The following is a 25,079-nucleotide window of genomic DNA, read 5'->3' on the forward strand; positions in this document are numbered from 1 at the left end:
AGCAAACCAAACTTCAACAACAACCACCATAAACACACTCAAGGAAAACACCTCCAAATCGCGTTAAGCTTTAAAGCTCTTGATGAGAGGCCACCAGCAGAGCAAGGGCTTTCCAGGCTCTTACACAGTGATGAATTTGCCAACAGTGAGATCCCTGAGCTGTCAGAGCAGGGTATGTTGTGGCTGTATAACAATGAGCTTATGCTAAAATCAGATGTGAAAGGAAAATCAAAGTAGAACAAAACAGGACAATGAATGAAAGGCTGAGTTGCTCCCTGCTAGCTCCTGCATTACAACAGGGTCCAGGATCGGCTCCCCAGGTGGGAAGGGGCTGAGCCTCCACCAGTCACATCCTTTGTGTTGAAGCACTGGATGTGGTGCTGCTGACACCCAGCACGTGCCTATGAATATGTATAACCAATAGAGCTCTGCCCTAAACAACTGGAAGAGGAATTTTAGATGCTGTTTGATGGGGAAATGAAGATCTTAAGACCTGTCAAAACACAGCGTGCAGCCTGCTTTAGTTGCTGGCAAAAGGGCAGGATTAAGACACTGCAGACCCAGGTGTCATCTCTGCTGCTGCCACCGGCCCTGGGGGAGTCACTGTCCCTCAAAGTGATCATGAAAAACCAGAAATAAAGTACAGATCCCTTTAGAGATCTACTGGAGAGAAATGAGATATCACCACTGTGGCCCAAGACTTGTGTTGATACAGTCCCCGGCATGGACACGCTTACACAAGAATGCTCTATTGAGCATCTCAGGCTAAAAAAGGTCAAAGCAATTGCACTCTTAACTGAAAGAGTTAAAGAGGCAAAAAGCACCAAAGCGATAGGGAATTACTGACTTTATTGAGGGGTTTGTGTTTCATGCCCCATGAAAATGACCTGGGTTTGGTAACTGGCTGGCTACTCTGTGGCTTTTTGCTTCAGGGAAATGTTTTACGTGGTTTGAAACTGTGGATGTGATTAGAGAGGCTAACCTCTACCAAGTGCTTACACAGTCATACTTTTTGCTCTCAGGTTTTTCACATTATTATTATTATCTAATCACCAAAGTACTTTATAAAGCGGCGTGAGAAGTCTGAGAGCTTGCTGAATTTTTTGCAGCCTCATACTGTTTCATTTCAGCACCATTTACTTGCAGAGCCAGATTTCTTGATCGCAAGCTCAGAGGGTGTTGGGTCCCACAGGTCGGGCTGTCCCTGTCTGCAGGGGTGCTCTGGGTGCTGGGACCCTCTGTGAGAACCACCCCTGCTGCTCTGGGAAGTACCCCAGGGAGAGGACATGCCGGGCCATTGTGGCAGTGGCTTTGGCATGTCTTGCTTCCCTCCGAGGGTCTGGGAGCTGGTGCAGGACAAGGGGGTCACTTTTCTGGGGAGTACTCCCTGCTGAAAGGGCCGTTCCCATCTCCGCTGGAGAGAGTACACTGAAGCAGCCTGTGAACTGGCAGTCAGACTTTATCTGACCTTTTATTTATCCGGCCTGCCCTCCCTATAAGACTGAACACAAAATGTCACGCAGTTCCCTTGTATCAAGCCCCCAGGCATAGGCTTATCTAAATTACACGTGTCTGTGCTTCTGGAGTCCTGCAGCCAAGTTTCCATCAATGGCTCTCTAAGCGCTACAAGTCCCTCGATTCACCACAGAGGGTATCCAGCCAGGATTACAAAGCACACAGATCCAAAAGTGACACTTGCCTGAAGCAATAAATAAACTATTTCCCAAACTACGTTGCTTGTTAGCAGCTAGGCTTGCTCAGCTCTGCTCCCATGGAGTGCCTCGTTTCCTCTTCAAAATCCTGAGACGTGCATGTTAAAAGGATCTCACGTCCCCAGCTCACTGCATGTGGAAATGACATTAACAGCAACCATGCTCCTCAGCACAGAGCAATTAAAGGATCAGGTTAAATAACAACTAGTCTTTGTATCCAAGCCCAGAGCATGTGCTGATCAAATCTGTGCTTGTGGTCTGTGTCTTCGGTCAGTAAGCGCGGCGCCTTCCTGCCCCGTGGCTGCAGCAGGGCCTGGAGACCTGCATCTTACCCAGGCCCAGGACGATGCAGACACCAGCCCAGGTCTCGACTTCATTGTTCTTTCTTTCTCAAGTCACCTGCAAATAATCTTCCTGATACACAGGTGTATGAAATTTGTTTGCAAATTTGTTTGAATTTGCATCCAAATAATTTATATGAACAAGTCACAGCCTAGTAAGAGATTTTAAAAATTGAAAAAGCATTACATGAAAAATGTGAAAGTTTTCCCCATGAGCACCTTTGCTTATCAAAATAATTAAAGATCACCGCTACATTTTATATTAATTTATTAGAAAAAAAGATACACAGTTTAATGTGCAAATATATACAACAAACATTACATGAAACATCAGGAAGGCGAGCCCCTTCCCTCTATCAATGACTTACTCCTTCATAACAGAGATGACTGTTTAATGCTTCCCCACAGCTTTACAAATACAAAAAACGTATAATGCTTCATTTGCACAAGACAAAAAGTTTATTTTTATTTGAACAAAAAATATTCTGGCTTTGACATGGCAAAAGTCTGCTATTTTGGTGGCTTTTTTTTTTTAAACCTGAGCAAGTTTTGCGGAACAGGGGAACAAAGGAAAGGCATTGCCCTGTGCTTCATTCTCATCACAGCATCTGATGGTCTTTGAATTACTAAACCACTGAATCACTTCAAGTGAACACAACTTCAAAGTCTACACCTATGATGTAATTAGTGACATGGAAGAGTGCGGGTGCTACCATTAGCAAAAGTGAGCTGGTTGAAAACACCTGACTCGAGTTAAATGGCTGTTGACATTTCTCAGGTAAAGTGTTCCTATCCGCCAGTAACGAATTTAATGCTGCCTCCTCTAATAAAGGAATTATAAATGGAAAATACAGTTTAGTCCAAAAAGCAAACAAGTTTTGGACCCTGCTATGCCTTGCTCAAATGCGTGATCATTGAAAGACTGCAGAATAAGGCCGTATTAAACCCGAACTGAGTAAAGACCTTGGGAACACATGTAACTCCCAGTAAGCACTGAAATTCTGCTCGCTCCAGGAAAGAAATTCAGATCAGATTGATTTCTTTATGATTCTTTAGGATGTATTTCAAGCAGGTGTTTGACGCAGGCTATTTTTATATTCAGTGGCCACAGTTTCAGTAAAAGAAATCCATTTCATCTCTGATCTCCTCCCTCCTGTGCCTGGGTACTGGCACGCCGGCTCACTCACCGGCTGTGTCAACAGCGGGGGGAATCCAGCTGATCACCCTAACAATAACCACAGCACTGAAACCATTTGGCTTGGTTGTTTTCCACATTGTCCTGCAACAGAGCTTCACCTGGCAACTCCACAGAGCAACATTTCCAGTTGGGCAAAAGCTATTCTGCTCGCTGAGTGCTCTCTCCATTTTAAACGAGAAACCCCAGCGGTGCTGGAGAAGGCACTACAAGTCCTGAGCCAGGCAATGCCGGTTCCCCCAGGAGACAAGTTTCCTAAGGGACCACTGGCCATCCCTTGCTCATTTAGGTGCAAAGCCTTTCTCTGCAACAGCTCTCATGATACTTTTTTAAGAAATACATACAAATAGCAACATAACAGACTCCCAGCAAAAAGCAGACACTACCAGGAGTGTGTCTGGCTGACCCTGGAGCCAGTGCTAACCAAGGGCTCTTGCCTGGGCTACGTTTTCAGACCAGACATGCTTTCAGGTTGCTTTCACAGGTTTTCTTTTCTGTTTGGCCAAGGGATCAGTATTTAGGAACTGACTTCATTAAACAGTGATTCCTTTTTGCTCTGTAACACCCCTCCTCTCCCACCAGAAGGCTCTACGGGTGCTGGCCCTGGGCTGGTGGCAGCCCATAGCTATGTCAGTCATCTACTACAGCAGGGGCTGCTGTGGCTCCATTCACACCAAAATCCTTAATGATGGCGTGGCCACAGCAGATTTGGCCTTTGCCATCCTCCACCATCCTCTTCTCCTCTTTACCCGCTTTGGAGTATTGTGAAATTTGACTAAAACAAAAGGAAATAAAAGCCTTGGGGGAGGACTGCTCTGCTTTTAAAACTTTTTTTGTACTTTTTTAATTGCTCCTGTTTCATGTGTTGTGCTTACACAAGAATGCATGTCACGGACCCTGGAGCAGCAGGTAAAACCAAAACCTAAATGAAAAATCTGAATAAACTCCCTAGCTCAGCTTTTAGTTAAAAAGTGAAAGTCGGAAACCAGTGAACAGTGTTTGATCAAGAGAGTAGCGGGGGGCAAGCAGGGGACACTGGGAAGTTGAAAGGGAGCCATTCTGATCGAAGGATAACCCTCACCAAGCTATATGTTTATGTCCTTTTAGGGGGAAAAAAAACCCCCAAAGAACCCTTTCTTTTCAAAACTTCTGAATGATCCATTAGCCAGTTTGTCAAAGTTTAAATATTTTTACAATAAACTAGAATAACAAGCGAGTCAGTTGTCTCCAACAACTTGGTGTTTTTCCACTTAGAAGATTTTCTGACAGCATGAAAAGAAACACTCCAGTCAAACATGAGCTGATTTGTATGCTATTGCAATCTGCATCGAAGGCTGCCATGCCATCACTCTGCAATTGAGGATCTGCAGTAGCATAGCATAGCATAATTTTACCTGCCCTTTGTGGACGTTTTCTGTCCCCTACTGTAATATACATTTTAGCTGGTCTTTTAACTCTTTCAGTACTTCAGCATTCACTAAAAGCTTTCAGTGACAGGTATTATTTGTACACCTTGAAGGAAAGCCAATTCTTTTGAGCAGAAAGGCAAACATCTGTAACCGTGGCCCTTCCTCGCTTACCTCTCTCTAACACCTCTGTGGAGGTGCAGATCTCCACCGCCTCTCCCCAAACCCACTTCCCCTCTAGCAATACCACACCCAGGGCACAGTTGCTCAGAGCTCTCCTAAATCAGTCTTAAGACAAAACAACTGGGTTTTAACAAACTAAATGTCACACCAGACAAGATTTTTATGGAAAAGTCTGAATTCTTTTCAAAACTTTTATGAACATTAACTTTCATTTTAGAGCTTTGGTGGGGGCTGGAGGAGCAGAGTAGGAGGAAATAGCAGGTCAGCTATCTGCAGTATAAACCCCGTTTTTCCAAGCAGCTCTAGTCCAGGACACTTTATGCCTGCAGGCCTGGGTGCCCAGTTTGCCCCAGAGTCAATAAAGGCGGTGGTGAGCCTCGTTGTTCTTGCAGGGAAAGCTAATAGCCTGGTCACCATGGATCCCCAGCTTTGTATTTGCAGTGAGACTTGCAAGCACTTCAGCTCTCTTGAGGTAGGAGAAAATTGGTGTTTCTGTTAGCTATGCTGCCTCTCCCAGCAGGACGTGTGACTTGGCCGCGTCTCTCAGCCTCCTAGAGTGCCCAAATGGCTGAAGCAGAGTGGGTGCATGGAGGACAGTAAGCAGGAGCCTTGAAATGCCAGTGGTTTCTGCAGTGACATTTCTACAACCTCTGTTTGGTAAATCAGCATTTTTGGAATGTCACATTACAGTAATACAACGTGGTAGCAACAGGCACATGAAGGGAGGCCAGTGACTTGGCACTATCAAAGAGCAAATCTTTCCTAAGGGTCCTGGCTGCCTGTCCTTGCTGACAGGATCAGACCTCTTATGGCTAGTGGGACTTACCTGCATGGGCAAAGCCTGCAAGATCAAATCCAGTGTGGGTCACTCAGCGGTACTGCATACTTCCATGATTCAAGTGGTTGTGTGCCACCTTAAAATAAAGATTGCAGCCAAGCTTTTAAAGTTAAATATGTTATAAACTATACACATATGTGATCCTGAGATAGTGCCTGTAACAAGTCCCAAGGTAGATAAGCTTCCTGAACCCAGAGGTCCTCACGCCGTGTAAGCACATTGTTGTTTTATTTTGGCAGGCCTGCTAGCCTCTCTCGGAGCACGCTGCACTTCCTAGCTCTCTTTTTTTGGGGGGGTGGGTCTAGTGAAACAATCAGTTTGATGACAACTACCAGCAATTCCAATGGCATTTCTTCTGCAGCTCAGATGAAAGCATTCTTGATCCTTTGCCAGTTCTCCCAAGACTTGCAGAAACAGGCTCACAGCTTCCCTTTCTATTTTTTGGCCAGCCAAGAGCTGTGTGCCTGCTCCTCCTGCTAGAGGAGCAGCTGTGCTGTGCCGAAGACACTCCTTAAGATAGGGGAGGAAACATCAGTAGGAATCAGACAGAAAGGCGACAAGTGTGAGCCACAATGGAAAGAAGAAGCTTAATACGATGACTGTTGTCCGGAGGGTCAGAGACCATGTGTTCCAGTCCCATCGGTACATAGTCCTGTTTTGAGTTTCTGACAGCATCACCTCAGAGTCAGACCTTTTAAACCCACGGGAAAAATATTTTCCAAAATTCTCTTTGCTTAAGCACTATATATTCAAAAAGTTCTTTTTATTGTTTCAGTATTTTAGCCCTTAGTTGATTAGTCACCAATACCTGTCAGATGCCCGCTGCCATAAAAGCACTCTGAGCACCCGCAGTGTTTGTAGGAATATCAAAAAATAGCTTTAGCAACTAGGAATTATGCAACAGAGGAAGAAGGCAGGACTAACTAGATTAATGCAACATGTAGTGAATTTGTTAACATTAAGTGTATGACTCGTCGCAGAATCATGCCAGAAAATGGTACCATGTAGCTTACTGGTAAGGGCAGTAAAAAGGGTAATGCTTTACTTGAATCATCAGTGAACCACTCACTCATTCAACATACTATTTCCAGCTGAAATCAAAGGTTTCCATTAAAAATGCCATTCTTCTGCAGACTGTAAGCATCTTATAACTCTCTCTGCCTTTGAACTCCACTGTGATAGCTGCTTCATTAACCTTGTGGTTCCAGTGCAAAAAAAAGATCCTCCAGATCCCAGATCTTCCTCCTTTAGACTTTTGATTGCCTCTCATCTGTCCATTCCTGCTTAGTGTTCTGTAAAGCTTGAGTCTTCTGTTCATCTACCTGGACATAGTCCACTCTCTGCTCCTCAGAGAGAAAAGGTTTCTGTGAGAGAGAGAGGAAAAAACCAATCTATTAATTATAGGGTTGAAAAGGCATGCTAGTGAAACCTGGCTTGATTTTCTGTTTTCCCTTTCCCTTGTTCCTTGATTGCTTCACTTCACCTTGAAGCTCACAGTGACATCAGCTGACAAAAGCATTGCTTTACAGCCTGCTTTAGCTATAATTATCCATCTGTCACCCTGTCACTCAGCCCAGCACAGCGAGCGAGGGAAACGTGCTGTTCTGGCTATTTCCATGCAGATAATCATTCTCTTCTCATCTGAGTGATCCTGCTGCAGGGATAACCTATCTGCATTTTAACTACAGGGAGGGTTTAAATAAGAAAGCTTAGGAGTCTTGAGTCTTTTGCATCCAGGAGCATTAGCTGATGGGGGAAATGATACACAGGATATAAAATGACCCAAACTGACACCAGTTCATTGCTCTGCAGTGGTACCTACCTCCCACCTGGGCAGGTTATAAGCTCTCTGGGATAAGGAATGTATTTTCTCAGCATTGCTAAGGAAATTGAAATGCTTTTGGTGATGCAAGAATAAAGATGCACTTTTTGCTGTGTTACAAGAGATGGTACAGTTTTACCCTGTGAATTTATCATGGGCTGTAAACTTGTTACTGCAAAGAGGTTTGGGGGAAAACTAGCAGGAAAAGGTTTGTGGAGACTTGATGAAAATGAAAGAGCATGCAGAGATCCTGCAAGCACCAACAAGCTTGTCCACGAGCCCTCACGGCTGCACATCCCAGCGCAGTCTCATGCCCTCTGCCAAGCTCGTGTTAATGGCATCCCTATGAGTCACGCTAAGGACACCTTATCATCACCCTAATAGTGCTTTTATTATATTAATCTTAAGCCTGCCACAAATGCAGTCAGCTGGAAACACGACTGGCTTCATCATGATACTTAGGGCACCTAGCAGAGTGTGACTCTTAGTCTTGTTTTCCTCCCAGCAGACAAAAAGATAGGACTGGCTGTGGGGTTTTTCAGATGACTCGTACCTTCTGTACAGGGGATGGGGAAGCAGAATTAAAATCCAATGCTAAGTAATCAAGGTTAGATTTCCTTGTCCATGGAAAAGCACCACTGTATGGAGATGTTGCCTGTCTGTGTTCCTGTCAGGAAAGAAGAGAAACTTTTAATATTCTTAAAACATGTTCCTAAAAGGAAGTAGGACTACAGCTGCGAGGTGGGAGACTCGTCTGGCAGAACGCAAGTGAGAAGGGTCAGCACCCACCTTACTTTTTATGCCAAGGGTGCGTTTGGTGACTTACCACAGGATAACGCTGATTAACTGTGGGATGGCATAAAGAAACTGTGAGAGCCTTTTTCTCCTGGTAATTATGGCAAAACAAGCAAACCAGGCTGATTTTCATTCAATGTTATCAGGAAGGACTTGTGCCCAACTTCTCGACCCAAGCCCTTGGAAGACTCAGATTTGCCAAGGTGCCCTCTTAACAACCATCATCGCTCTACAAGTCTGAAGAAATGGTGATAATTCTGTTCAAATCTAGCAACTGAAAATTAATCTCAAGAAAATCACAGAAGACCACAAATGTATGGAAGGTCTTATTTGACTAGAAAAATCAAACAGGGAGTAGTTACAACTGGAACTGCCCTCCTGAGCAGATTTTGATCTAGCAGAGGTATGGGTTAAAATTTGAAACTATGGTTCATGGAGATTGTGGTCAGTTTTGCAATGTATTTCTATAGCCATTGCTGTTGGGCTTTGGCTGTGGAGCCAAATCTGTAGACATTGGCTCAGATCAAGGGACTTGAGATCCATTTCCACCTAAAATTCAAAGGAAACTGAGATTCTGGTCTTTTGCAAGATATGGCTAAAGAGTGAATGAAGAAAAGGAAGCCACAAAGCCAGATGTTCTTTCATGGGATGGGAAGTGGGGTTAGTGCCACCAGCCAAAGCAGAAGCAATAAGAGACTTTAATGGGAGTTCTGTTTCTGCACAATATTTGGTGTGTTTCTTTAGGAAGTGCACTAACGGCTTTCTGTCATTTCCTAGGAGATTTTGCAGGGCACACTTTTAAAAGGTGAAAAGATTTAATTTTCTTTTGCCTTAATGAGTTCTCATGTAAATATGGCTGATCCCTGTGATCTCTTGGAACTGCTCAGCAACATTCGTGGGTGAACAGCTGAGTTCTGCAGAGCAGAAGAAGGGCTTCCCTTATCTCTCTGTAAATTGGTCCCAGTGTCTTTGGCTTAAAACCGTTTCATCATTTTTTTTAAAAACAGAAGGCAAAGGACAAACCTCCTCAACATTTTTTCTTAGAAAACAAACTTCTGCATTCTCTATCAATGTGACAGAGCAGAATAAAGCAAAGGATGGCTGTGTGAAAATGAAGATTACCATATGAATGTAACTTTCTTCCTCTTCTCCGGAAACTGAATTGGCAAATATTCTTGCTGAATTAATACCGTCTCTTTCTGGTGAGATAAAGCTCATTCGATTGCTATGAAGAAAAACACAGGAGAGGTTAAGGAAGCATCTTACAGATGCTCTGAAATGAAGCCAAAGCCTGACACAGTCCATATGGTGAATAAACTCACACTAACGCTGCAGCCTTTATGGAGAGGATGTCCAAAACCACTCCTCAGTTCTAGAAAAAGTGTGCTATATTGCTATGAGTGTTTTTGTTGATTTTTTTCCCTGGGATTTATGAAAGTTTGCCATCTCTGGCATGACAGAAAGCATAAAACATTGGAGCAATTCTCCAACAAGGGGCACAGAGACAGATATAATTCATCTGGGTAATATGTGCCAGTGGGGCTGTTACTTAGTTGTGCGGGTATCCACATTTTGGAGGTTGATGTGAATTAATCAGCTACTGGAGGTGCATGCAGAGGAACTTGTCTGGCTTTGAACACAGTGTAAACACATGCTATCTGTGCTATGGAGATGGCTGTGACTCAGCCCTTGTACAAGGAAATCTCTTCCACTAACAACTGTCAGAGGTATATCGTGAGTAAATTATTGCAGGCTAGCACAATGGGGTTAGTTATTAGGAAATTAGATGGCCACTTTGTGCAGCATGAACAGTATAATTCCTTTTGCTTTATTAGTTCCGGGCATACTTCTTTTTAGTTTTGTTAATGTAAAACATGCAAACACTCTCTGAGCTTGTTATCCTTCAGGACTCTGCACTGTGTCAGCACTAATTAACCACAGCGCTCTGGCAGGGATGCTTGGGAGGCAGGCTACTGGGCTTCCCTAACAGGCAGCACTGAAGGGCTTTAACTACCATAGAACTGTACAGCTGAGAGAGGGGTCTGCAATCGAGAAACTTCCTATCTCATGTCCCTTTTGCCCTCCAAATGGCTACCTGAGGTGGAGGAGTGGAAATGCCCTGTCTGGCACCTTACACTATTGTAAAACCACAATTTCCGGAGTGACTGGGGTATGCAGAGGAGGTTGATGGGAATTCCTGGCTTTTGCATGCACACTTCAGCACAGCTGGTCTCCTGTCAGCCTTTTGCTGTACCGCCAAGAATCCCCCCTGCCAGCAGGCTGCAGTCCTCCCCTGCTCATGAGTTCCCTGAAGATGAGTCTCACTGCCCATGGAGCCCAACAGTATCATCTGTTCATACTACCTGGGCTTTGGGACCAAAAGCATTTGTTTTACCCCACAACTAATTTCCAGCGACAAAAAGTCACATCAACAGATCAAATCTGAATAGCTGTGTGGCAGTGCAAAGGCTACACCCAGGCTACAAGTCAGGCAGATCTTTATCTTACCTGGTTCTCCTTTGCTGCATTAATTTTCAGGAACAAAAATGGCTCTATCACTTTGAAAAAAAATAAGCGAGGCATTTTAGCTTCTAGCCATCGCAGCAACCACACTAGAGTGCAGACCAGCTCCAGACTTTTCAAAAGGAACCTTCAATACAGACTGAGCATCACTGCGTGATGCTGAATGCACTGCAGCTGCCTATCCTGAAAAGGACACTTGCTTTTTAGAGACAGCAAAAGCCTGGGGGATGCTGGAAGGAGCCTGGGGAACTTTTTGTTGTGGACTTTGCCAGGAAATTGTTTCTTGTGGGATGTGATAAGTTATTTTTAACTCCATTCCACAATGTTAAAAATATTGGAACGGCAGGTTTCTTGTTGACTTACTAAGGCACAGTCCACATCCTGGTCACAGCAGCATGCTCCCGGATTGTGGAGAGGTTCCTCAAGTCCAGAGGAGGTGGCCGTGCTGCAAGTAGATACAAAAGGAAATATATTTCCAATAGCAGAGATAATGAAAAGTACAGACTGTTCAGAAAAATGCAGTTTTATATTAACAGCAAGAAACTAACAGAGTATTTCACAGAACATAACTGATATAACCAAGACAGAAATCAGTAACAAATGACCACTTCGGTCAGTGCTAGAAAGCAAAGTCCCTCATTTACCCTAAAAAAACAGAATAAATACAACGGGCATAAGGAAAGCAAATGCCCCACAAGATCCATGTGCTTGCCTCAGATCTGCTCTGCATATGCTGCCTCCAGGAGGAGAGGCCAGTTCTACCTACAGGTCAACACACGTTTTGGGCTCTCTTCAAAACAAAAAGGTCCTACACATGGAGATCACAATCATTCCTCTCACTAGTCAATGTACGTTTTTCACTCCATTCTCAAAACCCTCTAAGAAAGGACCCGAGCTTGCTTTGCTTCCTGGCAACGGTCTAAATCTCTGTCCCCAGTCGATTTCCCCTGTAGCTCTGCAGCCCAAAGAACTCTAATGTAGGCTAGGTTTAGGCAATTTCTCTGCTGCAAAGCTGAATTTTGTCCCCAGTATATCCTCTGGAAGTGCAACCCAGATCTTGGAGATGCCATGAAAAGCAGAAGTGGAAAATTACCATCAGTAAAAGCATCTGTGGGAAATTCCTAATTAAACCAAGATAGCTGCGCCTACCCAACCAAGGTTTAACCAACAGCCCCCGCAAGTTTAAGTATTTGAGTGCCTGGATGTGCTGCTCCTGGAAGGTCAGGGAGCTGGTGAGACAGCAGCACATGTACTTCAGAGCTGCAGGATGTAGCGTCCAAGGCTATGTCCGTTTGGTCATTTGCAGTCAGAGTGAATCTGAAGCCATGCACCATGCTAATGCAGCCACTTTGACTGGAAAAGTAGGCATGGATGCTCTTCCTCTGCTCACAAACGACCCTGCAGACGCATCCTGTTACGGTACTATAAGCCACTTACACAGCAATTCAATCTCTCTTCTAGAGCATGAAGTGCTTTAAAATGTTCCAAGGACACTACCAAAGGAGGTCACCCATGTCCCTGCTATCAGGATGCCTTGGCTGCCAACTGCACCTTAGGTTTGGGCTTACATTTCCTACGAGGCTTGAGGTCTCGGTTCACTGGAGGGGGCTCCAGGTCCGAGGGAAGCTCAGGTAATGGGCTGGTGAGTTTTTCAGTGCTGACGACAGGGAAGGTAAACGTGGCTGAGCCAGGGCTCATGGGGATATAGCCGTCGGGTGAACAGTCGGAGCCGGGCGCAGAGGGAGAGGTGCTGGGGCGCATGGGCACGTAGCTGTCCTCCGTGATGTCCGAAGCAGTTGAGTAGAGTGGGGAGAACCGACAGGGCTTCAGAAGCAAAGGAGAAAAAAAAAAGAGAAACGGGTCAATAAATGAATAGCTAACCCCCTGCAAGCTGGGTGCTGTGAGCTGGCCACAGATCTGAGCCAAGACCCAGGCCAGAAGAGTCCTGACATGACCTTTCTGAGAGGCACAAGCTGGAAAGACATGAGACAAACACATGAGTTCGGATGCACACTCCACCCTTGGAGAAGTGCACTTCTGAGCTTTGCAAGTCGCTACTGGAAACTAGAACCAAACTTACTGGTGACTTAAGTAGGTTAAATCCTCCAATTTCAGTGAGGCTGCACTTGCCTCTCCCAGCAGTAATTCTGACCTATAAATGAAGGAGGATCCTTCATACAAGAAAAGTCTGAAGGGAGAACATCTGATGAACCGGATTTTTGCAAATGTGGAAGCTGAGAGAGCAGCCACACAGACCTAGAAGTTGGTTCTGATAGTTGAGAATAAACACTAGAAATTTATTTCATGCAGGTTAGTGCTGACTGAGTGGCAAGAAGGATTGAATAGAAACCTTGCAAGCTTTCAAAGGGGAGAAAAATAAAAGTTGCCCACCACCAGAGCTTCCATACAAGCAGCAAAGATCTCCCACACAGAAGACAGTATCCAGTGCCAGGCAGAAGACTGGTTATGTGATGTGTGATGGTGCTACACATAACCATGTCTATCAAAGGCTCAGTCAGGAAGCTTTGGACTGACAGAGCTCTGAGTCACAGGCACTTTGAGAGCAGAGACTTTCCTATGTCCTAGAGAGGAGATATCCCTCAGGATCATGAAGTGATAGGGTTCTTTAGACCCTTTTTTCAAGAGATAAGCAGTTTTCCCAGATGCTTCTGGTCAACAGTTTAATTCTTGAGGTTACTGGTATCCTTTTTCACAACAGACCTGGCTTCATTGACTTTAAAAACAGAGTGCCCAGTGTTGTAGCCTCCCCCTCCCTCTTCTCTCAAAGGCTTCCTGCAGTGGTGAAGAAGCAGCACGGAAGTTGCCCAAAGCCAAGTGCTTCTTCCATTTTTTTATTCTTCTGCTGAACACACACAGGAGAGGAATGATTGAGTATCAGGATGTGAAATGATTCACTTTCTGAAGTTTGTTATGTGCCAGTGTTTTAAATTTATGCAAGCAGAGTACTTACCAAATTCAAGCTAAGCCTCTTATCCCGACTTCTTAAGGAACTGCCTTCCATGTCTGCTGCAAGGAAAAAAAAAAAGTGATTAAAAATGTGGTAAGGCAGTGCAACCTTACAGAGATAATTCTGGAGTAAAGCATATGGCTCTAAAATAATTAAGAGCTTTATAAAGGTTCTATAACTCCTAGTATTTATCCTAAATGAGGAAATCCAATGACACTTAAGACCAGAACCAACTCAATAGCATTTCAAGAGTGATTACATCTATTTTAAGTATGATGAAACCAAGGAACATGTTCATGTATAATCCAGCTGTAACTCATGCTTCCTGTAACGCAAGCAGTTGAGGAGAAAGACTGGTGTGGTGTGGAGAGCAAGCAACCAAGCAAAAACTTAAGCTAGCTCCTGCTCTAGTCCTGCTCTGTTTTCCCATCTGTCAAATTGGGGAAATTATATGCAAAGGGACCGTCGGGAATATTAATTCATTACTATTTGGAAAGTTATTTAGAAGCCTCGTATGTAAGGTGCCAGGGAAGCACATGTTATTGTACAGAGAGTGCATAGGAAAACTTAATGGTAGGAGAGAAATTCTTCTCCTTGTCACCCAGAAATGCTGATGTGGTGCAAGTGGCTCAAGCTGATGGGGAACAAACAGACAGGGAAAAGGTCACCAGTCACAGTGTCCCCTTGTGTGGGTGGCCTTTGTCTTGGTGTAGGTCAATTTTATTTTTGAAGCAAAAGGCAAAAAACCTGAACTTCGGTATTCAGTGCATAGCAGATCAGCAGTGAGAGATGCTTACAACTACCATCCTTTTCTTGAAAATTATTCTCTGTGCAGAAAATGGCTTTTCTGTGGGAATGCATTAACACCCTGCAACCATGTTAATCCAGTTCCTGCTCTTCTGGTGGAGATGTCAATAATGCACTGCAATGGGGGGTCTTTGTGATGGTATCAACATAAAAGGCAAAAGAGCTAAGCAAGAACAAAGCAATACTGTTAGTGTGGATATATATTCAGATAGACACACTGTACTGGGACAGCTACATTTATTTATTATTTTGGCAAAAAGACATTCAGGCACAATGCTCAGGCAGATGCCAGGATACAGGTGCCTTACATGTGTACAGCTTGTTCCCCTTCATGGTACTGCAACCAGCATATGCTGCGTTTGCACTGGGTTAATTAAATCTGTTCAGCTTTTACAGGTTGCCAAGGGCAAAAAATGAAGTAAATAACTCGAGTGGGCTCACTCTGGGAGCTGGTGAGGAACAGCTGTTTTCTCCCTGTTTCGTCTTCTGATCTTCTTATTAAACACATTTGAATTCAGAGTTTAACCTTTCAAATAGTTTCAGCTGCACTTAGAGTAAGAAAAAATAGCAGCACTTATTAATTCATTGCTGCCCCCTGTCAGGCAGAGATAACCTTGCAGCACAGTAGCAGAACATGACATTCAGCCACTTAATCCTCTTAAAAACATTTTGGCGTAAATTGGTTTGGAGGAACATTAACTGTCTCAAGCACGTTGGCGGTGTTTGAGCGGCACATGTGCAGAAACAAGAGCAGCATCTTTTGGGGAACAACCAAATATAACTGATAATTAAGAATACCAATTCCACTGATGGGTGTTTCTCCAGAAACCTTCCAAGAACTGTTTGTACACTGATAAACAGGCTGGACAGATGTCTCCTTGCTTTAGCTTCTGAGCTTTAAGAGCAAGATCTAACAGCCCCAAACACCACTTGGTCATTCAAACTACGAAGTCTAAAGGGATGCTTGTCCTTAAAAACCTACATTTTCTTCCTCATCAAAAATGACACATCACTGCAAAATACTTGATTTCTGGCCAGGTATTCCAGATGTCTCCTTCTGTTCTGTGACTCCACAAAATAAAACTTTCTCATATTGTGTAACTGGTTTTTGACACCTTGATGTTCTGGGTTTTTGACTTGTTATTTTTGTTTGCCATGATGGTGTTTCAAGAACAAGTGGAAAAGTCACCTCAGCTCAGAGCAGAACTTCAACAGAGCCCTGCTTTGCAGCAGGTTTTCAGGCTACCCTGACTGAAGTGCAAGGACAGAGTGGGATTTGCCTAAGGACACACAGAGTCCCTGGTTCAACTGGGATTACATTCCATCCCCAATGTCTCCCTGGCTTCCCGTTCTTTACTCTAAGCTGCAAAAAGACACACTGCTGTTATGGAAAGGACTGGATGTAGCAAAGCAGCACAGCTACAGAGGCATTTCCCATGTGCAAGCCTGTGTTTTGACCTGCATAAACAGAGAGTGTGGCATTGCCTGGATCAATGGCTGGCTTTTCATTTTTTTCTACTGCTATCTATTTTGGAGAGGGAGGGGGCATGGAAAACTAGCAAGTCGTGAAGCACCCTGAAGAGATCACAGTCAAATTGCTGCCTGTGTGTACACACTGAGGGGCTTTTACAGAGAACTAGCGGAATGTGAGGGACAGGTCTAAATCCTACTTGGATTCACCCAAAGCATTTCGGGTTGCTTTGGGTGGTGTATGATTTCGCAGAGGGGAGGACAGGGAGGCACAACTGGAGGTGGGCACCCGCTCTGTGCTTGTGGGCAGCTCCATCCCTCACATGGGTCCTGCTTTGCTGGCTCTCAGAAATGCACTCACCTTTCCAGTTCCTCACGTTGTCTAAGCTGGACAAGGAGATCCTCCTGGGCACCAGAGCAACCTGAGCTCGGCAGATCCCTGCGTGCCCGTTCTGGAGGGCTCCACCGCCCACCTCATCCCCTCTCCTGTCTGAGAAGTGCGTTGGCTTGGGTGGCCGCGGCGGGGGCGTGTTGGACAGGATGTCCAGCTGGGTTACACCATAGGGCAGCGCATTTTGGCTCTTGTCAATCTGAAAGGTTGGTGTCAGCGGCGTCCCCAGCAGTGGAGAAGAGGAGGAAAAGTCACTGGGTGGCCCGCTAATGTCTATGTTCCTGGACATGGTGCTGGGATTTGCCAACGGGGCCCCGTCCTGGTGCACACTGCCAGTGCTGGACGGCTGTACAAGGTACAAAGAGGGCTGGGACTGCAAGGAGTCGACAAAAACATCGTCTGATGAGGTTTGCTCCAGAGATCTGTCTGAATTCGACCAGCTGTCACACCTGCACAGAGACAGAGGTCAGGACCTGCACTTTCCTTTTCTCCTGGTTGCAACTGAGCAAGCTCACAACAAAAAAAACCCAACCCCACAGTTCGGGACAAAATCCATCCCTTCCCTATGGCTGTGGAAGGTCCCCTCTGAGCTGGGCTGGGGCACTTTGTGGAGCACCTTGAGCAGCAGCAGGCAGAAAGGCTGTCCGGAGGGAGGCTGTATGTGAGGTCCCCAGCCACCCACCCTGGAAAGGGACAGGACCAACATATGACGCTCGACTGCTAACCTGCACTACGAAAAGCCCCCTGTAAATTGGATTAAGTGGGGGACCCCCTGTTGTGCTTGGACGCCTACCCTGAGTGGTGGGCTCAGGGACCAGTTTGCCCCAGTTTCCCAGGGCATCACTGGGCAGGCAGAGGGCAGCTCCAGCCCAGTGCATCTGCTAGACCCCAGACCTACCTGTTGTGGCTGAGCTTGCCCGACTCGCAGTTGGAGAGGAAGAGGTAGTCGGGGAGGAAGACCGACTCTGACTCGCTGGGGGTCTCCTCTGCGGCAGACACGTCAGCAGCAGCATGGTTGACTGAGAAGGAGGGATCAGCGATGCGGGAGGTGTGGGTGGAGGCGGCCGGCGATGGCTGTGGGGACGAGGTTGTGTGAGACAGGCTCTCCACCGAACCTGCAATGGGAATGGATGGCCCCGGCTGAGGGATGGCTCTGACTCACCTTGGCCCACTGCCTCTCCTGACCATCACCACCTTGCTTTTGCACTAGGGATGTTTTACCCCAGAGCAGCAGTGGGTCAAGGCAAAAGCAGTTTCTGGGGAGAGGGAAGCCTGATTTTGCAGCTGCTCCCCCTGCCCAGGCTGGACAAGTCAGTTGCCAAATCGAGGGGCTGCAGGAGGTGCAGACCCCTCCTTGCTCTGAGGTCCCCCACTCCTGCAGGGCCGTAGCACCTGTCCTGCAGATATTAAGGAAGACAGCCTCTGCTGAGGAAAGTGCTGAGGCAGAGCAGTCTGCTTTATCAAGTATTTTTTAGGACCTAACGCAAATAATTAATTATTAATGTCCAACACTTCAAATTAATGGCAACAAGGAAAGGGATTGATTTCTTCATGCTTTCTAGATCTCAGAGGACAAAACTGAGCTTGTGTACCCAGATTTGTTGCACCTTTGAACTTGTCTGCAAACTCCTTATGTCTCCTTAGGCATCAAATCCACAAGAGCTGTGCTGTAGCTGTTACTGCCCAGCTGGAGGCTTGTTGGCTCTGCTGAGAAAAGGGACACTACTTTTCTGGAGGCCACAAGGCACAGGGGAGCCTGTGCTCAGTGGCACCTTTCCCGCTCCCTCCTTCCTTGGGCATAACACTCCGGTTCCCGCTGGCAAAGAGAGGGGTGGCGGTGGGGAGAGGAGCAGGTTTGGGCTGCAGGCAGCAGGGCTGGCCCAGGCTGCACAGAGCCGGCCATTTGCTCAGCTCCAGGTTCACCTCCAACCACCAAGGCCACCCTTCACTGGCAGCATACGGCCGAGGCACACATTCCCTTCTGGCCTGAGCATTGTCAGGCAGCAGAGACAAGTCTGGCTCTGTTGCTCTCCCGGCCAGAAAGCTGGTGATGCTGGGCAGGAGGGATCTAGGAGTGATGGCTGAGCCACAGAGAGTTAAGGCTAAGCAAAGCCTCTGGCCCAGCTTTTGGGGTATTTCGACTCAAAAATCGAGTCCTCAGTGCAAGTCAGACCTCCCACCATGGGCAGCTGTGGAGTGGGAGGGGCCTGGGGTGTCTGCAGAGCAGCTCCTCAAAGGCATCTGCTCCTGGCAGCAAGCTCAGACAGCAACACCAGTAGCACAAGCCCTCAATTAGAGAATATGATTTTTTCTAATGAAGTTTCAGGTTGCTACATGGCGGTTCCCTTGCCAGGGCTGCATGGGGACCAGGCAGTGCTCGCTGGGTGCCCCAGCTGTCCCCAACACCTGCGGGGCCATGGGTACCCATCTCTCTGGCTGAAGCACAGACACTGTCTGAGACAAAGTTGCAAAACTCTTCAAAATGAAAAACCCCGCAGAAAAAACAAACACGAGAAACCAGCTCCTGCTGATAAAACCAAACCAAGCATAAACATGCCTTCATAGTGTAGCAAGAAGGCAGATTTCTCTAACGCTGATATCCAGAATTTGCTGGCAATGCTGGGAACCAGCCCCTGACCTGCACTGTGCAGTGAGGTCCTGAGATCCTCCGGCAGGTTCTACCTAGTCCTCAGCTCAACACAGCAACAAGCCTTGGCACTGGACTGGTTGTTGTAATCACTTGTCAACCCTGGGAGGTGCTAGGTATATATGCAAGGTCAGGAGGGATGGAGAGGGCTGCCAAGACTTGGGTGGTTAGACAGCAACGTCATTAAGCACAAACAAAACCCTCTAGTGACCCAGACATCCACACCAGCCACAGTGGGCTGTCATCTTTCTGATCTCAGTCAGAAGAGTAAAACAACTTATCTTCTCTCCCTGCACCACCCACACCTCATCCCTTTAAACTGGGGAGGGAGCTGCCTCTTTCCTTCCCATCTACCAGTATCAACTTGCTGCTGCTTCCTCCTGTTACCTTCGGAGGTCTGGTGCACTGGTGGACCCCAGGTCAGCAAAGCACACAAGCATGTGCTTAAATTCGAGTTTAAGCAAAGCATTTGCTTAATTTTGAGCAGGTGCTCAGAGCAGCAGGATTTCAGCAGTGAGCATCTGGAAGGAATGGCTTTTATAGAGTTTCATATTTGCAAAGCAGAGCTGAAGGCTGCAGCCTTCCCATTTGAAAAATAACTTTTCTCTTGTTCATTGTGCTGGCTCAGACAGTAACCCTGCTTTCAAATCTTGGACTAGGAGAGCTGTCTTGCAAGCTGAGGATGATCAAATATGCACCGGGCTAACTCCACAGGGATCTCAGAAAAGCATGTTCATGTCACCATCTGACCACATTTAAAAAGAAAAAAAAACAAACCAAAACAAAACCCAATGACTAAAAACTGCCACAATGCATAACAAAGAAATTAATGACTTTCTGGATTATTAACACAGAGAATGAACAGGCCTGAACTCCATCTGGTACTCACAGGGTTTAGCCACGGATTATCCCATCAGGAAAGGCTGTGAGCTGCAGACCACATGGCAACTGTTGTGAGCAGGAGGGAGGGATGGGGACAATGCAGACCTGCCCTTTTCTAACCTTCAGGGGCTCAGGGACCTGCAGTCAGCTCCTAACAGACCATCCCTGTCCCTGCCAGCTCTGCTGGTAACCGAATCAGTGTGCATTAAAGCTGTACCATGACAGCAGCTGAGTAGAATAAATTATGCATGGCCACTTTCAACAGGGAGAAGGCAGAGAACAGATTTGGTGCCTGCCCTCCCCTTTGCCAGAGAGACAGCAGGAGGCTTTGGCTGCCAAAGTAACTGCTTTGGTGGGTACTAACCCAAAAAATCTCTGCCCTGCATTGGTGGGGAAAGTCACTGTGCATGCATCCTCCGCAGTGACTTTCCCCATCAATGCAGGGCCATAGCTTGGGGAAACAGAGGGCTTCTCCCTCCTGCTACAGACCTCATCCTACTTTCCCAAAATCGTTACAGTGCAACAGCAGTGAAGGGACACAGTGAAACAGTGGTGTCCTGCTCACAGCAGCCCCCCGCCAGGCTGCACTGACATATCAAGGAGGTAGAAATGCCACCCACCCCTTCTGGCCAGGGGCCAGAGCCTGACATTAAAGAACAGCCTGGAGTCCATGCAGTTGAGAGGGGATTTCCTCTTGCTGAGAGGGAAGTGTGGAGGGAGTAGCTAGCTCCAGAGCCTGTCCTCCAGCATGGGCTGGGAGGAGCCATCAACCTCCCCTGAACTCCTGTGCAAGGGCCAGGTGTGGCAGTGAGCAAGTCTGCCAGGATGCTGCCTGCCCTGCTTTGTATGGGAACAGAGTGGGGAAATGAAGTGAAGATGCTCAGGAGAAAGCGTCTCTGCAAGGAGAGCACAGTCCCTCCAGGGAGCCCTTCAGTGCAGTGGTCCCAGCTCCCTTGCTCCCAGCACGCTGCCCTGGCTGGGGGAGATGCTCCCCAGTGTGGCTGCAGTAAGGTCCTGGGGAATCAGACCATCCCCATGCCATGGGAACAGCATCTGTCCGCACTGGTAAAAGAAAAACAAAAGGGAGAGACATTTAAGGAGACAAAGAAACTATCAGAGGAGCAGGCAGAAAGGGAGAAAGTCCCAGCAATGGGCAAGGATAAGTGTGAACAGGCAACCAGAGGTGAGGGAGAGGTGGAGGAACAGAAATGCTCTAATCCAAATGTCAGCAGCCAAGAGAGACCCAAGGGTAACCTGTCACTTACGGTGGCCCTGCCAAAGTCATGGTCTATGCACTGTGCAGGGAGGGCCACCAGGCTCCACTGTGGCCCTGGGTGCTGTGGGAGAGAGTAGAGCAAGGGGAGCGATGGACATCAGCAGGGACCTTCAGGTAAGGGCTGCATCTGGAAGGAGCAAGGCATTTACATGGGATCTGGAACAATACTTGGAGCCTGTGGAAGAAGTGAAGAGAGAACCCAAGACAAAAGATCTCTCTTGGGCTGAGGAGCTGCCTGCCAAGGCATGGCCTGAGGGAGCATTCAATGCACAGCTACAATCTTTAAAAGTAAGGCTTCCTAATGAAAAAGGCTAAACAACTTTCACAGCAGTTTCTCCAATGAAAAGCTGCTATATTGCATTATGTCAATTAATCATGGCTTCAGCTTGCGTATGGGATAAAGTGCACCTTATTTCATCTGCTCTTCTGCCCAGCCACTTGGCTGAAGTGTCCTCTCAATCCCCAGGTACTGTGGGACTGGGGAACAAGTGCTCTACTGGGAGCCTTCACCAGAGGTAGAAGCAAGATTTTACATAGAAATGGTAGGAAAATAGGGAGGGAGGCCTCTTCCTCTCTCTTCCAGCTGACTCCCCTGAAGGTGCCAGCTCCCCCATCATTTTCAGCACAGCCAGCAGCACATTTTCTTGCGACAGCCGAGTGCTGCAGCATGGTGATTGCTTCTGGCAAGTCCTTCCCGACAGTCGCCCTCCCAGGTGCTTCCTGACATCTGCCTGGAGCTCGCATTTGCCTTGTCTCTCAGCCGTCCTCCCTCTTGTTGACTAAAAAGCTGTCCTCAAAGGGCCAGCTGCGGTTTTGCTAACTTTGGTCTGCATCTGGTCGCTTATATGTCAGACCAGAGGCCTTCAATGACTAGGACCTGGCTGTTCGTCCAGCTTCTTGGCTACTGGGACTAATTTGGAACAATGGGACGGTGTTTACAGCTGAGTCACTGCGTAAACCTGTGGCTGCACTTTCTCTGCATTAAGCGGAGAAAGCAGCAGATTTGGTTTTGGTCTCAAAGTCACAGCAAATTTTCAGATGCAAGGATTAAGAGTGATTGATTTCACAATATAATATTGGCTTTGAGATTCATTTTAATACACAGAACAGCTTATTAAAATTTCTTGCAATTGATGTGTGTTTCTTTTGATGATTCATTTCAGGGACTATTATTTTTTTAACACAGTAGCATTCAAGTTAAAAAAGCATATGGCATTTAATAGAGCTTCTCTCTTCTTATGTTAATTTTTAAGGGTAATTTGTTTAAACCTACAGGCTCGTGGGGGATTTAGGTGCTTCCAAAAATCTGAAGCAATTAGCAACTGTTTGAAATGTGATGTGCATGCTGTGGAACTGTTTTAAACAGATTTAAATCAGAGGATCTGAACATGCCCTGCAACCTGACCCGCATACACCCCAGACCTGACCTCACCAGCATGAACTGCAGGGTAAATAGAATATCTTATGAGCTATTGGCCATTAGAGATACATAAGTGCATGTCTGGAAGCTTAGCTTACGCAGTCTGTGATGAGGGCTGTAAATTCAGGTGCCAGACTTTACAGTGAACCAGGGAAAATGCTCTGCACTGTTGAACTTTTCGGGGGATATCTGCCTTGAATGGATTGGAAAGCTGGGACGTCAGCCTTCCCAACTGCCGTGCCAAAGAGTTGTCACTTCTTGTCCGTCAGTGTCTACACTAGCAATCTTTGCTGGGAGAGAAATATCACTGTATAATACTCTGAGTATTGCCCATGTGCAAGTTTTACAAGCAATGCTGTGCTGTGCCAGCATAACAGCACAGACATTTCCCTGTAAAAATTCATCTATGCTGGCAACAGCAGCTGCTTTAGCTCCTCTGCCACAGATCACATCTTACTATGCACATCCTCAACACAGTGTCAGCACAGGTCTGTGTACAAATTTGAGAGGCAAAAATTATTTTTCTCTTTTCTGTTTTGCACGGAAAGACTTACCTTCATTTCAGAGTAATTGGTAACATTATATTTAAAATAATACTGCACCAGAAGTAGCAATGCAAGACCAACATCTCAGTGTCAACAAGGACAGATCAGTAGGAAGGGGGTCACTGGATATCTCTAATTACAACCAAGCTCCAAATGGGAATTGACTCCAATCCCTGAAAGCTACCAGCTCTAGTTTGCAAGCTGCATTCATGGGCAGCTTGCACTGGCACATAAAAATATCTCAGTACATTTTTCTGGTGGTCTCTAAAGTGAATGGGAAGAGAGCAGACATCAGATTTATAACATAACCACTGCAGTGCTCTTTCCACTACCATTTCCCTGCAGAATAAGCTACTGAAGAGAAGATTAAAGAAGGCCAGGAACCAGGATAGACTAAAATAAAACAGCTCACCATGGCCTTTTATTTGCTTTCAAGTTATAAAGTAATGGTATGGCTATGCAGCAGCTGAAGACACCAATAGCAGTCTGAGAGCAGCAGCACAGGGACAATGGCAGGATAATCTGCCAAGCCACACTACGATACCCCCAAATATATTACTGCCCTTGGGATCCAGTATCTCCATCACCACCCTCTTCTGCTCTTGCACTACCTTTTATCATGGCGAACTACTTCGTTCTGACTCACTTCCTATGAAGGTCTCAAATTGCTGCTGTATCTGCCCCTTGGAAATGTCAAGGGAAAGACAGATTGCTGTTATCTGAGTCCAATTGTCTCATTTGAAAGGTAAGTTAATGATGATACAGGTCCCAACTTTAATTACTGGCTACGTACATCTTGGAGTGGTTGATTCTTGGAAGCTTTCCAAGACATTCACCCTACTGAGTATATACAGGTGTAGGTCCTGGCAAAACAGGCTGACTTTATGCCTGACTGGCAGGACCATCTCTTAAGTCTAGACACACACTTCTAACACTCTCCTGTCCTCTGCCTTTTCTTTATTTTTCTTCTCATTAATAGACTAAGACAGCTCAGTATTTTTGTCATTGATTTATGTATGTGCATATACACCCAAGTCTGTGCACATTCCACATCCAGCAAAGCTTGAGAAAATGCAAGTTTTGCAGGACAATTTCCTAGAACAGGTGTCTTACATTAAGCCAAACTAAATAAATGTGGGACATGTAATGAAATAAACGACCCCAGAAGATAACAGTCAGTCAGCTTTTCATATAAACAGTACCTTTTATTATTAAGGACCTGCTGTTTATTCTAGCAGGAATTCCTTCATCAAAGTGAGACCAAGCAGCCAGCTATTATTTCTACTCAGCAGAAGTGAGATCCCTGATAACTTTCAAATCAGGGTTTAGAAGCATATCATTGCTGCGTGGAGCTACAGGAAACAGGGTCCCACACCGCCCATCCCGCCAGGTCCATGCTTCCTCTCACCCCAGGTGCCGCTGTGCAGGAGCTCAGACACAGATCGTCCTCCCAACCCCCAAGACAAGCATGATCCTACCTGTGCCATCTTCTAGATGTCCAAAGTTACAGATCTGGCTGATGTTGTGCACCCAGATCTGCATCTCCTCCTCGGTTTTGGCTACTAGGTAGAAGGTGCGGTAGGTGGTTCTCACAATGAAGACGAAGTTGTTCTGAAATTCCTTCTTGATGAAGTTGGGTCCCGAGTGCTTCAACACTTCGCACTCGTTGAGGTCGATGATCCGAATGGGCTTTTTGGAATGGTTGTTCCTGTAGTACTCCAGCACATCCGGGTTCCCGCTCATGCGGCCTCTGCGCAGCACGAACCAGCGCTTCCGCCATGCCTGCAAATGGCACAAACAGGGCCCTTTTAGTGCTAGCCACATAATATATCAATCAGCCCACACATGCATATTTTCC

General features: G+C 46.3%; 1 protein-coding gene across 2 annotated transcripts in view; it reads right to left on the minus strand.

The window, feature by feature from the left end:
• Nucleotides 1–2,304: 2,304 nt before the first annotated feature.
• Nucleotides 2,305–25,079, minus strand: part of GAB3 (GRB2 associated binding protein 3) — a 68,565-nt gene continuing 45,790 nt past the window's right edge. Inside the window, exons 2-10 of one of the 2 annotated variants that reach the window (XM_074882952.1) lie at nt 24,700–25,003; nt 17,350–17,566; nt 16,422–16,900; nt 13,787–13,842; nt 12,384–12,639; nt 11,179–11,260; nt 9,415–9,517; nt 8,051–8,164; nt 2,305–7,039 (exon numbers count right to left, since the gene is read on the minus strand). In XM_074882952.1, coding sequence (XP_074739053.1) covers nt 6,923–7,039; nt 8,051–8,164; nt 9,415–9,517; nt 11,179–11,260; nt 12,384–12,639; nt 13,787–13,842; nt 16,422–16,900; nt 17,350–17,566; nt 24,700–25,003 — 1,728 coding nt within the window. In that variant the 3' untranslated portion in view covers nt 2,305–6,922. The remainder of the gene's footprint in view (nt 7,040–8,050; nt 8,165–9,414; nt 9,518–11,178; nt 11,261–12,383; nt 12,640–13,786; nt 13,843–16,421; nt 16,901–17,349; nt 17,567–24,699; nt 25,004–25,079) is intronic. The other variant, XM_074882951.1, reaches the window with a different exon arrangement.

This window comes from Strix uralensis, chromosome 13, assembly GCF_047716275.1.
Source record: "Strix uralensis isolate ZFMK-TIS-50842 chromosome 13, bStrUra1, whole genome shotgun sequence".
In the NCBI taxonomy this organism is placed as follows: Eukaryota; Metazoa; Chordata; class Aves; order Strigiformes; family Strigidae; genus Strix; species Strix uralensis.